Source organism: Pleurodeles waltl, chromosome 4_1 (genome assembly GCF_031143425.1).
Source record: "Pleurodeles waltl isolate 20211129_DDA chromosome 4_1, aPleWal1.hap1.20221129, whole genome shotgun sequence".
Taxonomy (NCBI): Eukaryota; Metazoa; Chordata; class Amphibia; order Caudata; family Salamandridae; genus Pleurodeles; species Pleurodeles waltl.
In genome coordinates this window covers 424,337,497-424,355,597 of record NC_090442.1, presented here as the reverse complement: position 1 = coordinate 424,355,597, position 18,101 = coordinate 424,337,497, and the positions used below count along the sequence as shown (strand labels likewise).

At 42.4% G+C, this 18,101-nt stretch overlaps 1 protein-coding gene across 1 annotated transcript in view; it reads right to left on the bottom strand.

Annotated features, from left to right (window-relative positions):
- GNAI1 (G protein subunit alpha i1) overlaps positions 1 to 18,101 on the bottom strand; it is a 203,375-nt gene that overhangs the window by 162,144 nt on the left and 23,130 nt on the right. Inside the window, exons 2-3 of the mRNA XM_069228677.1 lie at positions 5,094 to 5,136; positions 4,019 to 4,160 (exon numbers count right to left, since the gene is read on the bottom strand). Coding sequence (XP_069084778.1) covers positions 4,019 to 4,160; positions 5,094 to 5,136 — 185 coding nt within the window. The remainder of the gene's footprint in view (positions 1 to 4,018; positions 4,161 to 5,093; positions 5,137 to 18,101) is intronic.

The window sequence follows — 18,101 nt, the reverse complement described above, 5'->3', positions numbered from 1 at the left end:
TTCCACGCGTTGCCCTTTTTGCACTAAAGGAAATTACACAATTTAAGGTTTCAGACTTCTGTTACTAGCAGGTACCATATGACTACTAAACCATCTGAATCTAGTGGGTTACACACATGAAAGTTATAAATAAGCAATTAAAGCCCAAGTACCCAGTGAATAAGGTAGGCTCAGACGGTTTACAATGATACAAAATTGGCTGAATAAAGGGCATCCAGTACTGAACTTATTCATTCTTCGTGTTCAGTTAATTCCTAAGGCCATCATTTTGAAGAAATACAATTGTATGCTACTGTAACAGCAATGCAACATTGCAAGCTCCTAATGCAAAGCTAAAAAAAAAAAAAAAAAAAAAAAAAAAAAAAAAAAAAACCTGATTTGTTTTGGACAAGGTGTGAGAAGAATTTATCAGAAACTTCACCTTAATACTGCGACACAAAATGTGACTAATCTGAGGTAGCACAATACTAATTTCAATTAATAGTCAGAGTGAACACCCAATACCAAGGTGCACGTGAATTAAAAAAAAACACTAAAGGCAAAACAAACCAGGCCTTATTATTGTAACCAGAGTTACGTAGCCACCAAAAATACAAAGTACCCAATGTGAGCCTTCCAAATGATTAGCTACCATTGAGCTGAAATTAATTTCACGTACTAGTGTTCTCCAGTGAAGACTGGGACTATATAGTTACTTACCTGTAATAATAGTTCTGCCATTGGCATGCTCTCGGATTCCGCATTCAGTAGATATCTGGTCTGATAAGCAGGATGCTTAAAGCACCATTTAAATAAAAAATAAACCACTTTTGAAATAAAAACTAGCAGAGGAGGTAGATATACATATACTCCCTGAGAAAAGGTTAAAGTGATATTACAATTAGGTGTTGAAATGAGGTAACTTTTTTTTTTTTTTTAAATGCCAGCTATTGTTTAGTGAAATAACTATACTACCATCATGCACTGCTCAAGATCTCTCACACTACATCACTCATAGCATGTTAAATTACAACTGATTAGGTCACGGACATCTCAAATTGCGTCACTGACATCACCACCTAATCACTGACACTTTCCCAGAGGATTTGTGAACGGAGTAACTCAACAAGTTACATCTGTGCCCAGTTTACTATCAATAAAATAATAATGAACATAATCTGTGGGCATATACTGGCCACACAACATATCAGTCAACACGCCCAAATTGGGTCTCTTTTTAGAGGTATTTACCCACCTAACAAATGCCTCCATTGACTTTAACGGGGTCACCCATTTTTTAAACCTTGAACACCCACCAAGGAAGGGCTTTTTCTCTATTCACTTTAATGGGATCTCTTTCTCTCTCTCTAGTTCTTGATTCCCAATTTTAAATTGCAGTGGCTGAGCGGTCTGCACTGGCCACTGATATGACACCTTCAACCAGGCCCTATGGATAACCCTCTGTAGTTTGGTAAAACACACTACACACTTTCCTAAGATGAGCACAACGGCATAAAGCCTTACAACCATGCTTACAACGACTCCGAGTTATACCATCTCCAAGCGGGTCACTCCTACAATTGACATTAATAAACACTTTGCAATGCCGCATAATTCTTCTGTGAATTTCTGGTAGCAAACACTCAAACCTTGTAAACCTCACTCTTTACATAGAATCAGTTCTTAAATTATAACAACTATCTAACATGGGTATGTGTCCAGACTGGTGGATCATTTACTGTGAACTGAAGCTTTCTCTTTTCTCAGAGGTTTTGCAACCGTCTTTGGCTTTAAGCCACACTTTACTTTGAAACAAGCCTTTGCAACCAACATATTCACTCAGCCTTTACCTTGTTTATCATGGAGTAATACGTGTACCTGAATCTTGTCCGGTATGTATAAACTTTAACTATCACGTGTCTCCAGGGCTTAGCTATTTTCAGTGAATTTATGTTTTAACCGCAAGATCGTATTCCCGTACAAAACTATGAAGTCACTTTAACCTTTAGTTTCTTCAGTAAATATGTGTTTCTCATTTTAAGGAATTCCCGAGATACACACCATCTAGGTATCTCAGTTTTTGCACATGAACCCCTTTGTGTCCAATCTGAGCCCCTCTTTGAACACCAATATCTCACAGGTGCCTCAATGGTTTTACACAAAATCATAAAAAGCATGCTTTCTGAGTAAAGGTCTAAATTTGTGCCAATTTTTCTGTAATTCAGCTAATTTCTCTGTATCAGACACCAAACGTTTGAATAGGGATAAAAATGGGATATTACTCATTGTGGGACTTGATTTATTTTTTTGCATTATGAATCAGCCTGAAGCTTTCCATCAAGGGGCCAAAAAAAGAAGAAGTTTTTTTTTTTTTTTTGGAGCGATTCATGCAGATTTGTCAAACTGCAAACAGGTATTCAAGAAACAAAATAAATGCCTTTCCAAAGAAAAGGCTGATCTGACTAACAGTGTTGCTGCCAGTGTAATGAGATTACACACCAGACACAGGGAAAAACAGGGTAAATTGATGTTATAATTAGGTGGGGAAAAAAAAAAAAAAAAAAAATAATCAGTTGAAACATAATATTTGAAACTCTGAAATTCATCAGTTATAGCTATCTGATGTAAATAGAACGCGTGCATTTCACCGTGTTGATTTTCCTTCAAAACCAACTGCTTTACTGACCCTGCACTGAGTATTAAGAAGTTTGGCAGTCGCCTATCCTGTTCTTTCTCAGACAACAGGGGGAAAATGAACCATGCCTACCAATACATGCCAACACTGGAAGAAAGCTGTCAAGGAGACAAACATCAACTTGATTAAGTGGAGGGGTGTGCCCTCCAGGACATCGAGATCATTAAAGACACCCAGGTTGATTTTATTAGCTGGGGAACTCGAGAAGAAAACCTCAGCTGGACCCCTGAGAGGAGGCACCTCAAATTACAGCAAACATTTGGAAGGACATTAGAGAAAAACCAGAACACCATGCCCTATGCACTTTAAGTACTTGACAGATTCAAACATCTGGGCTAGGTGTTTTGAGCCGCAAAGGTTCACAGACCATGTTGAGCCAGAAGTACAATTTTTCTGGAGTGGTGAAGGAAAATGCAAGAGAGCTCCATAATCTCAGCACAGCTACAACATTTTCTAAAGTTATACTCAAACCATCACAAACCCTAACAAATCCTCAAGAAAAGGGGGTGTTATCATGGACTTATACCAGTCTATAGATTCTTTGATTTTGTCAGTTTACTTTCCTTAGCTATTTTGAAGGATATTTGGAATCCCAACAGACACTTGCAAAGATGAAAGGACATGCCAGAAGGACTTCCTTATGACACAAATCAAGGCTAGGATTTCCTACGGAACTGTTGAAACTGTATACTCCCACAAACAGTACATATAAAGTGTACATTTGAAAAGGAGCACCCCATGCAAACCCCCACAAATGTCACTCTGTATTCTACTTGCTTCAAAGCCAGGTGTGGAGTGGTATTTAAATGTAGTGAAGACTTAAGTACAGTTTATCCAACCAGTGAATAGATGTGGGAATAAAAGACCATGTAGCAGCAGATCAATGGATACCTTACATTGCACCTCATCAACAGCCCCTTCCCTCATCACCCAAGGATCCTTTCATTTATGTTCAGGATATAATTTGTTGTACTAGTCTATTGGACTGCTAATGATTATCTGCAAATATCAAAACATATTAAACTCCTTTGCATGGCTGACCGAAAGCTGCACTGAACAGTGAGGTCTTTCAGAAAGGTTTAACAAAGAATCATCTAACTTACATCAAACATTTTGCATGTTGGGAGCAGGACATGGGAATAGGCTTCTAAATTTCCTATAGGAACATGGTTACACTGGGAAGAGATGACCTGCGCTCCAGTCCAGAAGAGTGGAACACTCCACTTATTACGAAATTAAGACGGCAAGATTTGGGATTGTCTATTTTCACCTTTAGTATGGCCACTATTTAACAGTTAAACAAAATGCGTGTTGAGAAAACATTAATAGCCAAATTTTACTTACAGCTCTTGAAGGATCACCAAAGTCGATCTTCAATCTTCCCATTGCCCTAATAATAGCAATAATGGACTGTATAGTATTACTGTAAACAACTGCTTTGTACTGCTTACATTCTTCTTCTGAATATCCAGCTTCATGAATAATCCTGTAGTAAAAATAAAAATAGACTGTCTCAATTCCCAACTATAAAAATGAGCTTTTCATTCAAACTGGAATACATACAAAGCTCAAATTAAGGAACACAGATTTAAACATCCCTCCAAAGATTTTGCCTGTGCCCCCAAAAGGGGACTCCTATCCAGTGCAACTCAGCGATTCAGGCAATGGTAGTGCAGTAGGGAGGTACCTAATAGGCAGAGTTTTGAGTACCCATCTCCAGTCATTCCTTACCACATTCCAACTAGGAAAAAGCTGCCATGCGACCAGTAACTGTGTTCAGTTTTCAGTCGGCCCCAAATTCTGGGCAGTTTTGTCCTATTCATGCCGTCAAGTGTCTTGTATGTTTTGCTTCCCAACTCTGGAGAACTGGAATTAAAGTAAGAAGTGTACACTGCATAGGGCTGCTGAGCCCACCAGGTACGTTGGACAGGTTAGGAAGTAAAGAAAAATTAATTCCAGGAGCAAACATTGGGCCGTTTAGTTGTGTGCTATTGTGTCTAATCCATGTGTGAAAATTATACAAACATGTTAGAGACATGAAGACGTTACCTGAAAACAAGCCTTTAGAGGGAACATTTTTAAAGTCTGAGATAGTGGCAATGTAATTATCATTTAGACATCTGTAGTAAACAGAAGTTGGTTGCCAAATAACTTTGAAAACTACTTCACAAGTCTAACTCCAGTTCCTTCTTGCAAATGAGGGTGAGTAATATGCTCCTGCGCAATCCGGTACCGACATGCCATTCTTAGAAGCACCTTAGACTTGTACCGACCATAGCATAACAGCAGCCTACAGCAGCGTGATATTACTCAAAGTGCGTCTAAAGGTCTGTAGGGCATCCAGCAACCACATGCGCAAATTGAAGTTCTTTAATTTAGCATGAATATGATACAAGTAAAATCGAATTCTGCTACTTACTTCATTTGTTTTACAATTGTACTTTTTCCAGACTCTCCAGCACCTAGGGGATAATATAAAATAAAGATTTTGATGTCACTCTGCATTCTTTAAAACGGATTCACATAAAAAAAAAAAAACAACAACAAAAAAACACACCACACACACAAATAGAGTACTTGCACCTTACAAAACAGATTATTCTACAGAGCCAATAACTAATGAGAAGACCGCAACTTGTCAAATGACTTTCCATATTTACAACAAAAAAAAAAAAGTTACTTTTATATGATCAGAGTTTGCATGAGTATTACTGAGGTCTATGGTGTTACCATGCAAACAAGTGATATTTATATTTCACCTTTATAGTTGGTGTAGCTACATGTCTGCACTTATAACAACTAGCACATAGTAACAATAGAATCACGAATCCCATGTCGGATGCACATTTTAGTTTCTGTATAAAACCGGTCTACAAATTGAAAGCAAATTGCCCTTGATGTGGGGCTTTGCTTTCACGATTTGCAGAAGGCAAACGCATGTGCAAATTGTGAAAAATTCAAGTATATCTCCGATCAGGAAAAAAAAAAAAATACAATCAAGAACAAATTCGTGGTTGTTAATGAAACAGGCGCCGTTTGCTGAACCTCACTGTTTCTGGCATTAGTGCTCTAGGGATTTAACCCCTCCTAATCAGCAGTAAAACGCCGGAGCTCTCCCTTTTAACACAGTCAAATTGGCATATTCATTCGTGGTATATTTTATTTGCCTGTATGTCCCTGGTATACGGTACAAAATGTACCCACAACCTGGAACTTAAATGCCAACAGTGATGTGCAGAACCTATTGTGCCATCCACTACAGTGGCCGTGCAAATAATGCTTCAAGCCCATCCTTGTAGTCAATCTGTATCAGTGTAACAAAAATGCAATTCAACCTATCAAAATAAACTCCATTGGCAAGTCAAAGTCTTCCTTTTAAATACGAATACCCCTAGATAAGACCTTTGAGCTCACAAGGCAGGATGCAAGGTATTTAAAAGTAGGACAACTAGAAATTTATTGTTAACATGGGCTTGCAGTGACTAGAACTCGAACAGTATTTTCCACTGTAGCAGGCTCATCTGTTGGATAGAAAACCAGAATACAGGCAAAAAAAAGTATGCTACTATATATCCAGAATAGGACAAGCTAGAAAAAAAAAAAAAAAAAAAAAAATCTGTACTCTTTTTTTAATATTAATTAAAAATCCAAGTGAATGGTGAAGATATTTATAGGTCAAGCGTGCAAGCGCTTGCACCTGTGGTAAGTATTGTGGGCTTTTAACCATGCCCAACTCATGCCCATCACTTTCACTTGTTCGTGGGCTTGCCTTTCAAAAATCCCCTTAATGTAACTGTTAACTGCTTTATGTTTGTCCCGCCTTGGGGCGGTTTTGTTATTGCCTTGCGGACTGACCCTATTACATGGATAACTGCACGATTGCTGATATATTTCAGAACGGGTGAACTATATTTTTTTTCCTTTAGTCTCTCCCCGTCGTGCTCCATGGCAGCCATGGCCATCACAGCACAAACTTCATCTGCAGTATTGGAGCGTTGGTCACACTGTTACCTAATCAGCGTCATTTTGACTCTCCTTCACACTCCATTGATTTCTGAAAATACTATTGTAATCGATAAATGCTTTATTTAAAAAAAAAAATATATATATATATATATATATAAAAACACAGAAATCCGTAATGCAGCTCTCCCGGCACAGCAGTAGAGCCAATACTACAATATTCACTGCATTTAACCCCACCCATAATGCTTCGCAAGCATTCTTTTTCACAACATTTTTACCCATAACTCAGCCTGTGGCGATTCTAGGACGATGGGATCACCACCAAAAAGTTCAGCACAATGCACTCATATATGGGTCCCCCACACAGCAGCGGAATATTTTAAACCCCGACTACAGGTGACTAACCTTTCACCCCTTAAGTAATACTATTTAAACTTTTAATACTCGATACTGCTTTTATGTATTTTTATTATACTAATGTTTCGTGCTCTGCTACCTAGGGTCCGTGTTCAGAGGCCCTAGGCAGCAAAAACGTTTTGCTGACATCTCGCCGATTTCGGTTCCCTTCAGCATTTTTTAATATCCTTGGACCGGAGGTTACATTGACCCCGGGGTTGCTGGCCTGCTTCAGCATATCTGGGTGGCAGCCATTTTTCCTCAGGCATCTTTAGCCACTGTTGGATGCCATTTTGGGAGGTCGGCGGTAAAGCCATCAGACGCTCATTAGTTTCTAGCCCATTTAAAGACAGAAATGCTGCGGTCACGCAGCAGACGCGCCGCTGGCGCGCCCGTCAGCGCCCATCCGCACCCGACTGGGCCCAGTACCTCTGCCCATTTCTATGGGCAAAGGATATGATATAGTGAATACTGTCTACAGTCACTGAGACAGGAGCCTAAAGAGGACTGCCACGTCTGCCCTACTCTTTTGGAAGCTACTGTAACCTGTACCTTCTATGAGGGGTGCCCTCAGACAAAACCACCGACTGGCAATGGGCCTCAGACATACCCCATAACCACCTTCCTTCTGGCCAACTGTCGTTCACTGGCCCCCCATAAACTGGACATTAATCTTTTGAGTGATCGGAAACCAACAGCCCTTTTTCTTACAGAAACCTGGCTCCGTGAAGGTTCGCCCCCCCGATGTAGTCTTTGCCCTTCCTAAAGACTACTCTATAATTAGGTTAGATAGAGTCTCTCCTATTTTTAAGGACTCGGTGGAGGTCACCTCTCACCGTCTTCAACAACCTGACTGTAAAAGTAATGACCATTACCATCTTTTTAAATCCTCAGTGTTGCTTTTCAGGGGCTTTAGTTTATCACCCCCCTGGCCCAATGTATCACTTCTTACAAACAATTCCAGAGCAAACCGCCGAATTAATTTCTAACAAATCAACTTTTACTAACCTTGGTGATTCAACATCCATGCTGAAATTCAAGATAATGTGCTGCTAAAAGCTTTTTATCTGATATGTCTGCTCTGGGCCTAATACAATTGGTTGAAGGACCCACACACAGTAAGGTTCATACTATAGACCTGGGTTTTAGGTACTGCCCCCGGTCTAAAGGCCTTGCCCCCTACTCCTTTGGCTTGGTCGGACAATTGTTTAATAACTCTTAACCTGGCTACCCCGGCTGCAGCTAAACCTTCCCAAATGTAGTCTCAGCCTTACAGGCGTTGGCATTTGCTTGAAGCCAAAGATTGGATAATCACCTAAGAGACTCTAAAACCTGTCCAAAGGGGAAACATGATTTGTTCTCTGGAGTTAATGACTGGATTGCCAAAAGTTTGGATATTGTCCTCCCATATAGAGCGAGGGCGAGAAGTCATGTGAAAAAAGGTGCACCCTAGTTCTCCCCTCACTTACGTTTACTAAAGAGGGATTGCAGGCGCCCAATGAGATGGAAAAAACCCTATGATATCTCACTAAAAGATGAATACGGGAAAGCCATTAGGCAGTTTCATGCAGAAATAGAATTGGCACAAAGTACTGATTGCTCCACTAAATTAAAACAGAGCTCTAACTCGCCTAAAGAGATTTTTCATATTCTAAGACAAATTACTCATTCACACTTGCATACTCACTCTGTGGAAGCATCCTATAAACACAGTAATAATCTGGGTGTATTCTTTCAGCAGAAAGTCTTAGACATCTATACGACCTTCCCTGATGAGGACCCCTAGTACACAGGTCCCTAGTATGGAATTAATCAACCACACAGTTATGCTCTCGCAGTTTCCACTGCTTTCCCAAGAACTGGTATCAACGTTACTGGAGACCCTTAAATCTGGTTCCCCACTGGACCCTGCACCGCCCACCATTCTAGCTCAGGCATCATCGGTTATAGTCCCTACCCTGACTGACATACTGAATTTGTAATTGGCCAATAGCAGCATCCCTCATCAGTGGAAACATGCAACAGTGAAACCTCTGCTTAAGAAACCCCACCTAGACGGGTCTGTGCTTAACAACTATAGGCCCATCTCCATGTTGCCCGCCCTCTCCAATATATTGGAAAGACATGGTAACACTTGTCTTTCTAAGTTTCGGGGAAAACAATATCCTCCATCCTTCTCAGAGGGGCTTTAGACTCTTGCACAGCACCAAATTAGCACTGATCGGTATTACGGAAGAAGTCAGGAAACGCCTTGATCAAGGAATGGCTTCAACTATTATTCTTTTGGATCTCAGTGCCGCCTTTGACACTGTGGATCATAGCATCCTTTGTCACAGAATGAAGGAGATTGGAACCACAGGCGATGAGCTCAATTGGCTCTCCTTCCTAGAGGCTAGATCATTTCAGGTACTAGATTTCTCATTTACCTACAGAAGCTTTAACAGCAGCTGGGGAGTGCCTCAAGGCTCTTCACTTAACCCCACTTTATTCAACATCTACATGTCATCTCTGGCAAAGATAGTAAAACCATATGGTCTATCAGTAGTTTCATATGCGGATGATACCCAATTGGTAGTCTCCCTGACGACTGAGAAAAACTCATTGGAGACAGCAATAACTCCCTGTATAAAGGCAGTATCTGAATGGATGTCCGAATGCAAACAAGTTAAAGGGAGATAAGACAGAGGTTATGATCCTAGGACATCCCTCTCGGTCCAATATTATTTCCCCTCTGCACCACATCCTAGGAGAGCTGCCTCCACCTAAGGAATATATCAAGAGTTTAGGAGTATGGCTTGACCCAGGGTTACACATGGATCATCCATGCTAAGAAAATCTCCTCTTGCTTTGGAACGCTAAGACTCCTCAGAAAGATATTTAAAATACTTCCATTCATCGCGAAGAGACTAGTAGTCCAGGCACTCATTATCTCACGTCTGGACTATGGGAATGCCTTGTTCATCGGGGCTCCAATATGTTAAAAAGAAACTACAAGTGGTGTAGAACACGGCTGCCTGCCTTCTTTTCAACGTACCTAGACACGAATCGGCCAAACCCACTCTTTCTACCTTGCACTGGCTCCCAGTTGAGCAGCAGATACAATTCAAAACTGTGTTGCATTCACAGAGCTCTCCACAACAAAGGTTGCCCGCTCCTATGAACCCTCACCTCCTTCCATATTCCTGCTAGGCATCTTAGGTCCTCCTCGGCGGCCCTTGCCGTAATTCCTTTAACAAAAAAGGCCAAATTGGGAAGGGGGGGGGAGGGGGGAGGATCAATGGCCTTCCTTAGAGAGAGGTTGTGAAATGTGTTGCCAATGAATCTACGACAAACAGGCCATGAACTTTCCTTCCGCTGCCTACTTAAGACCTGGTTGTTCTGATCTTCATTTGTAGTCTGTGTTCTGAAGTCTTCCATACAAGCGCTGGAAGGTTCTTTGGGTAGACATGCGCTATTTAAGACCTCATAACATAACACTAGGTTAGTAGGGACCCAAAATAATGACTCCGCCCACCATTCAGCCCTTTAAGCTTTCTTATGGCTGGAACTTTTGTTTTACAGCTTGGATTAGTTTGTATTCTGAGGGCCTTAGTATTGCAGTAGCCTTGCTAGGCCTGAAAATGTGAAAGACATGCCCTATAGGGGCTAAATATACGGCTGCACTCCATTACTTTGTGCCATTCTATTTTCACTCCATGGCTGTCTTGTTTTGGGAATTGTTAACCAGCCAGCAACTCTGATGGTGCGGTGGTGAAAATGGTAGTCTATTGGAATTAGCATGGCAGATTTACATTAGGATGGTAAATGGCAACATTTTCATTTTTTGGCTGCAGGCAGAGGAAGAAGTTAATTGGAAGTGTTTTAGTTATATGCAGGGACACTCTATGTGGCTGGAAAAGATCAAATTATGAGGCAGGGTTGACCAAATTATGTGACAAGAAAAATCCAGTTATGAATTTACAATGACAATAGCTGTAACTCAAGCAAATGTGAGACCCATTGCATTGATAATGCGTGTTAATAAATATTATGGAAAAGTAACTTTTAGAAAGTTACCTTTTCCCTGCCTGAAGCTCCTAAAGGATACATTTGTATTAGCTCTCCCAATTCTTGCAGCCGGTAATTCACATTTTAAGCGGTGTAGAAAACAGGTTAAATGTTTCACATGAGCAAACAATAGGTTTAACTGAGGGGCAGAAATGACAACTGTGAACTTTGCAGAATATGCAGGGTGGGGCTTTGAGTACCGTTTTTGACATCAGTGTCAAATGCTGCATCAAATTCTGCATGACAGGTCTGTTGGGTTTTACATATCACACTGGGTACACACTTGAATGAAAGGGAAAAAGGAACCAAAACAACTTGCTTGAATCCAATGTCTGGTGACTGGAAAACCCTACTTTTATTCTACCAGACATCTGCCTCGGGGTTTACTGTGGGTACACGGACTGCCCCAAACTGAATTTTAGTGTTAAATATGAAAGGACACTAGGATTATTATAGGACAGCCCATACATACAACCCAGCCCTCAGATCCCAAGTTTATTGCGGGCAAAGACTTACCCCCATCTTGGAAAGCCCCAAAGTGGATAGGGTTGGCCCTGGGAACCTTTACTGCATTAGTTAGGGCTTTACTTAGAGTCATTCTCACCCACTAGTTCATGCCAGGCAAAAATGCAGCATCCCTAGGCAACCATGATGGAACAATCCTGGATCTGAAGAGCAGAAGAGAACTGAACCTCCTATGTATGACCGGAGAAGAGCCAACAAGTCATAGGGCCGATGACCTGTTCAAGCTATGGTGATACAACAAGCCTGAAGAGGCTTTTTCCTGCAACTTCCCAGCTGTTAAGTGGTATCTCAGCCTGGACCCTGCTGTCGGCCTTTGCCAGACACCCTGCAAGTCATTAAGTGGCTCCCCCGGGTCCTTGCAAGGGTACTCCTTAGGGGACTTAAAGCACTAAGTTAGAAGGTAAAATGTCTGACCGGGACGAACCCATATGGTGTATCCAACCTGATGTCCATTACAGTCAACATCAAAATGTGCCTATGCCCCGGTATACACGACTACTAGCACTTAATTCTTCTTGCCGCTAATCCTACAAATCTAATTGGATTTTTAATTTTATTTATTAAAATAAAATGTCATCTATTTTTCCTCACTTGGTTTGAGATTTTATTGTTTTGCATTTCATTACTGTTTTGGTACTGCTTAAGTACTTTACACATTGCTTAAGTTAAGCCTTTCTCTTTTGTGCCAGATCTACTAGGTTAATTTAGTGACTTTTGTGGTTCACCCTGACAAGGGTTATGATTATTCCTTGAGATGGGTGGTCCCCCACCCAAATAATAATTCAATTTCTTACAATTATATTATTTAGCTTGATTTAATTATATTAAAATTATGTTTACTATTAACCTCTCCCGTGCCTTGGACGAGGTCACCTCGCCCTACACCCGGGAACTGGGGGAGCGTAGCGCTCCCCCCCCTGTGCTCCCCTCCCACCCCCCCCCAGCAGGGATGGAAGGGGAAGCCCTTCTCCTTCCACCCCCGACCCCTCCCCGTGACGTCAGCACGCGAGCGCAGGCTGATTTGGCCTTTGCATTTCTCTTTCGATCACGCAGGGGAGGCCCAGAGAGGCTTCAAAGGGAAGGATATGTATTTCCTTCCCTTTGAAGTCTCTCCGAGCGTTTCAAAAGCCAGATTGCTTGCAATCCGGCTTTTGAAACTCCCACTAGACATCAGGGATTTTTTTTTTTTGTTGAAAGTGGCATAAGGGAGCGACCCCTTGGGCAAGGGTCGCTCCCAGGGGGGGGGGGGGGGGGGGCATTTTTTTGGAAGGCCTTTTCTGCCCCCCCTATTAGGCCGATCTGCCCCGGGTGGGCAGAAACCTCTAGGCACCAGGGATCATTTTTGTTTTCTTTTTGTTTTTTAGGTGGGGAGCGACCCCTTAGGCAAGGGTCGCTCCCCTAGGGGGCAAATTATATTTAGGCCATTTCTGCCCCCCCTGGGGGCAGATCAGCCTATTTTGATTAGGCCGATCTGCCCCCAAGGGGAGCACAAGCCACTAGGCACCGGGGATTTTTTATTTTTTTTGTTTTACAGATGGGGAGCGACCCCGTGGGCAAGGGTCGCTATGGGGGGGGGGGGGGGGGGGGGAATTTCTGTCTGGGGGCAGAAACCTCTAGGCGCCAGGGCAAATTTTGTGTGTGTTTTTTTGGGTTTTTTTTTTTTTTTTTAAGAGATGGGGAGCGACCCATTAGGCAAGGGTCGTTCCCCTGGGGGCAAAATGTATTTAGACCATTTCTGCCCCCCTTGGGGGCAGATCGGCCGATTTTAGGTCAATCTGCCCCCAAGGGGACAGAAACCACTAGGCACCGGGTTTTTTTTTTTTTTTGGCGCCAATGTCACACATGGGGAGCAGCCCCGTAGGCAAGGGTCGCTCCTGGGGAGGGGGGGCAAATTTATTTTAGGCCATTTCTACCCCCCCTGGGGCCGGCTGAGCTAGAGGCCGAAATCCACAGGTAGGCACTTTGCAAAAAACACCTCTGTTTTCTGTGAAAAAATGTTGTGTGTCCACGTTGTGTTTTGGACCATTTCCTTTCGTAGGCGCTAGGCCTACCCACACAAGTGAGGTATTATTTTTACCGGGAGACTGTGGGAATGCTGGGTGGAAGGAAATGTGTGGCTCCTCTCAGATTCCAGAACTTTCGGTCACCAAAATGTGAGGAAAATGTGTTTTTTTAGCCAAATTTTGAGGTGTGCAAAGGATTCTGGGTAACAGAACCTGGTCAGAGCCCCACAAGTCACCCCATCTTGGATTCCCCTAGGTCTCTAGTTTTCAAAAATGCACAGGTTTGGTAGGTTTCCCTAGGTGCCGGCTGAGCTAGAGGCCAAAAGCTACAGGTAGGCACTTTGCAAAAAAACACCTCTGTTTTCTTTAAAAAAATGTGATGTGTCCACGTTGTGTTTAAGGTGCATTTCCTGTCGCGGGCGCTAGGCCTACCCACACAAGTGAGGTATTTTTATAGGGAGACTTTGGGGGAGGGGGGGAGGGGGACGACACATCGCATAGCAAAACAAATGTTATTGCCCCTTGCCTTTCCCTACATTTTTTCCTTCCAAATGTACGTGTGTAAAAAAGACATCTATTTGAGAAATGCCCTGTAATTCACATGCTAGTACGGTCACCCTGGAATTCAGAGATGTGCAAATAACCACTGCTCCTTAACACCTTATCTTGTGCCCATTTTGGAAATATAAAGGTTTTCTTGATAGCTATTTTTTCACTCTTTATATTTCAGCAAATGAACTGCTGTATACCCAGTATCGAATGAAAATGCACTGCAGGGTGCAGCTCATTTATTGGCTCTGGGTACCTACGGTTCTTGATGAACCTACAAGCCTTATATATCCCCGCAACCAGAGGAGTCCAGCAGACGTAACAGTATATTGCTTTCGAAAATCTGACATTGCAGGAAAAAGTTAGAGTATAACGTAGAGAAAAATTGCAGTTTCTCTCACCTCAATTTCAATATTTTCTTTTTCAGTTGTTATTTTCTGTAGGAAACCCTTGTAGGATGTACAAAAATGACCCCTTGCTGAATTCAGAATTTTGTCTACTTTCAGAAATGTTTAGGTTTCTAGGATCCAGCATTGGTTTCACGCCCATTTCTGTCACTGACTGGAAGGAGGCTGAAAGCACACAAAAATTGTAAAAATGGGGTATGTCCCAGTAAAATGCCAAATTTGTGTTGAAAAATTGGGTTTTCTGATTGAAGTGTGCCTGTTCCTGAAAGCTGGTGGTTTTAGCACCACAAACCCTTTGTTGATGCCATTTTCAGGGGAAAAAACCACAAGCCTTCGTCTGCAGCCACTTTTTCTTTTTTTTAAAAACGAAATTTTCACTGTATTTTGGCTAATTTCTTGGCCACCTACAGGGGAACCCACAAAGTCTGGGTACCTCTAGAATCCCTAGGATGTTGGAAAAAAAGGACGCAAATTTGGCTTGGCTAGCTTATGTGGACAAAAAGTTATGAGGGCCTAAGCGCGAACTGCCCCAAATAGCCAAAAAAAGGCCTGGCACAGGAGGGGGAAAAGGCCTGGCAGCGAAGGGGTTAAAAGTCCTAACAGGGAAAAATTGGTTTGAAAACCTTCTGGACTGTAATTACGTTAACCACAGGGATAACAAAATTGTTTTTATCACTTTGTGAAGAAACAATAGTCTAAGCATGAACATAATGTAGTTAATATTCAAAATCAACTTCACCAACATTGTTTTAATAGCAGTGCTCAAACTAAAAACCAGCAGTACATATATGGAAATTTTGTCAGACCTAATTTTCCCAAAATTAGTGTTTTTGTTTTCAAATATAATGATATACGTGAATGATTACGTGATATACCAATAGAAATTTCATGTTTCAAACAATGCTATATTCACACCATTAGAGTGGTGTCTGCCCCACCAGAAAGATTTATAAGCATCACATCAAATACTGACACAGGTTTCAACTCCTCAGCAATTATTGTCTGAAGTCTTTCCTGACGTAGAGTTGCAGAACGACCAAGTGTGAAACTTGTCATGGTAAAAAGAACCTTATATACACACACCAAAGAGTGCCCCTAAATAATAATTGCTAGGTGCAGGAAAGGGGGGTGGGAGGGTCAAAATTAATGAGCTACCCACTCAACCTATCTACATTACTTCAAGGAAACAATCCCAACGGAAATTACTTGAAACAAAATTACTTTCAATTACATTTTTTCATATTTGATTCTTAACATTTATTTATATTCAAAAATTACATTTATGGTAATCATGTAAAACATTTTTTTAAAATATTAACAAGTCTCACAAGCAAAACTTCATCAATACAATGCGAAATAACCTGATACATCAACAAATCAATTCACTTGCCAATCACTCATTCATACTACGCTCTTTATGTACAAGTATAATAGGCTCCCAGACCCCAGCACTTATGAAGAACATGTTACTTACCTTTTTGTAACACCTTATCTGGCAGAGACTATATCTATCTGTAGATTTCTCACCTTAGAATTATTCAGGGTGTCAGACTGGATCTGGAAGGTTTTTCATGAGCAGTACCCCTGCGCGCTGGTAGGTGGTGTTGATCGGCTCCGCGTGCATAGTTGATTGCGTCAGAAGTGACGTCCGCAGCACATACGCCACCCAGGCGTGCTGATGTCCGTTTTTTTTCATGACTTTCCTAGTAAGAAGCACAGAGCCATGGAGAGCACAGACCACTGGTGTGGATAACTAGGGCCCTGAAAGAGAAGAACCTGTCCCTAGAAATCCGTTCACAGAGTGGGGAGCCACCACGAGGTAAGCTGTTTTGATGGTCAGCAACTGCGGGGGACAATTGTGAAGTGACTCAACAGTAGCACATATCAAGAATGTGAAAACCAGATTCAAGTCCTACTGAAGCATGATAAAGGGAGGAGGAAAAAGATGGACTAAACCTTTCCAGAATCTATGTACAATAGGAGCTTTGAAGAGAGTGTTGATCAGGCAATCAAAGGAACAAAGATAGCAAAAAGATAACCCTTAAGAGTGACCAAAGCTGAGCCTTGCTGGGCAAACAGAATAAGCAGAAAAACCTGAGAAAGGGGGGTGCAGAAAGGGGGAAGTCAAGATTTCTGTTAGAACAACAAGCCACAGATTTCTTCCAACATCATGTGTATACCATCTTGGAGAAGGAATGCCTGCCTGCCAAGATGACATTGCAGACTTTGGGAGGAGAGTCAACAGCTGTCAACTGCTGCCATTCAATCTCCACCTATAAAGGCAGAGACTGGACAGGTTTTGGTGGAAAGCATTCCCCTGCGACAAACTATCCTACTGAAGGGGAAGCCTGATCGGAGAATCAATGGCAATGTTCAGGAACTCAGACTCTGTATCCAATCCAGGGCCACAAGGAAAACTTTACCCATTCGTTATTGATAACTCTGGGCAAGAGTGGTGTGGGCAGAAAGGCATACACTAGGCCTGGACTCCACTCTAGACTAAAACCACTGCTGATCAAGAGTCACCTTGGAACCTCCAGCGCACAAAAGTGCCAACATTGTGCATACGACGAAAGCAAACAAATCTAACTAAGGCTCTTCCCACCACTAAGAGTGCCTCCTCCAGATGAGACACCATTTGTGATCCACTAAGTAACTGTGACTGGGTTTGTCTGCCCTGGTGTTCAGAGAACCCACCAGGTGTTGAACCGCAAGGGAAATGCCCCGATGTTCCAGCCATGTCCACAGACACACGGACTCTTGACAAAAGGTTCACTGCCCCGTCCCGCCATGTTTGTTGTAATACCACATGGTGGTGGTGTCCGTGAACACCTGCAGCAGACTCCCCTTGATGGAAGACCTTCAAAGCTAGATGGTGCGCAAGGATCTCCAGCATATTGATGTGGAATCCCGATTCTGCCCGAGACCACAGTCCTCGAGCTCCACCTCTCCTTGATGGCCACCCCATCCCAAGAGAAACACATCCTTCACTATTGGCAAATCGGGCTGGGGAAGGACGAGGGATCTGCCGCTGACCCAATCGCAGTTCATTAGCTGCCACTACAGATCCTTTGCAGTTCCTTCCGAGATCTGGATCAAGTCAGACACATTTGCCTGAGGCTGTGCCCATTGGAACTTCTGGTCAAGATTGTAGAACTTGCACATGCCAATGTGCATTTGTTACTAGGAGGATATAGGAGAACGTGAATCCCAGCAGCCTCAGAGTGTCTCATCAAAACCTAAGATAGAAGTTAAAACATCAGTATCAGTCAATATCATAGTCAAAATATCCTGAACCCGCCACTCAGGAGGATAAGCCGAAACTGCACTGTGTCGGCAACAGATTCAAAGAAAGGGACCATCCGAGAAGGAGTCAGGTGTGACTTTGGCACGTTTATAGTGGACCCAAGCGAGTGCAGGTGGTCTGCCGTAGTCTGGAGATGGGAGACTACAGCCTGGGGCAAACCCACCTTCAACAGCCAAATTGTCGAGATAGGGGACGACTGACACCCTTGATCTCTGTTGGTGAGCTGC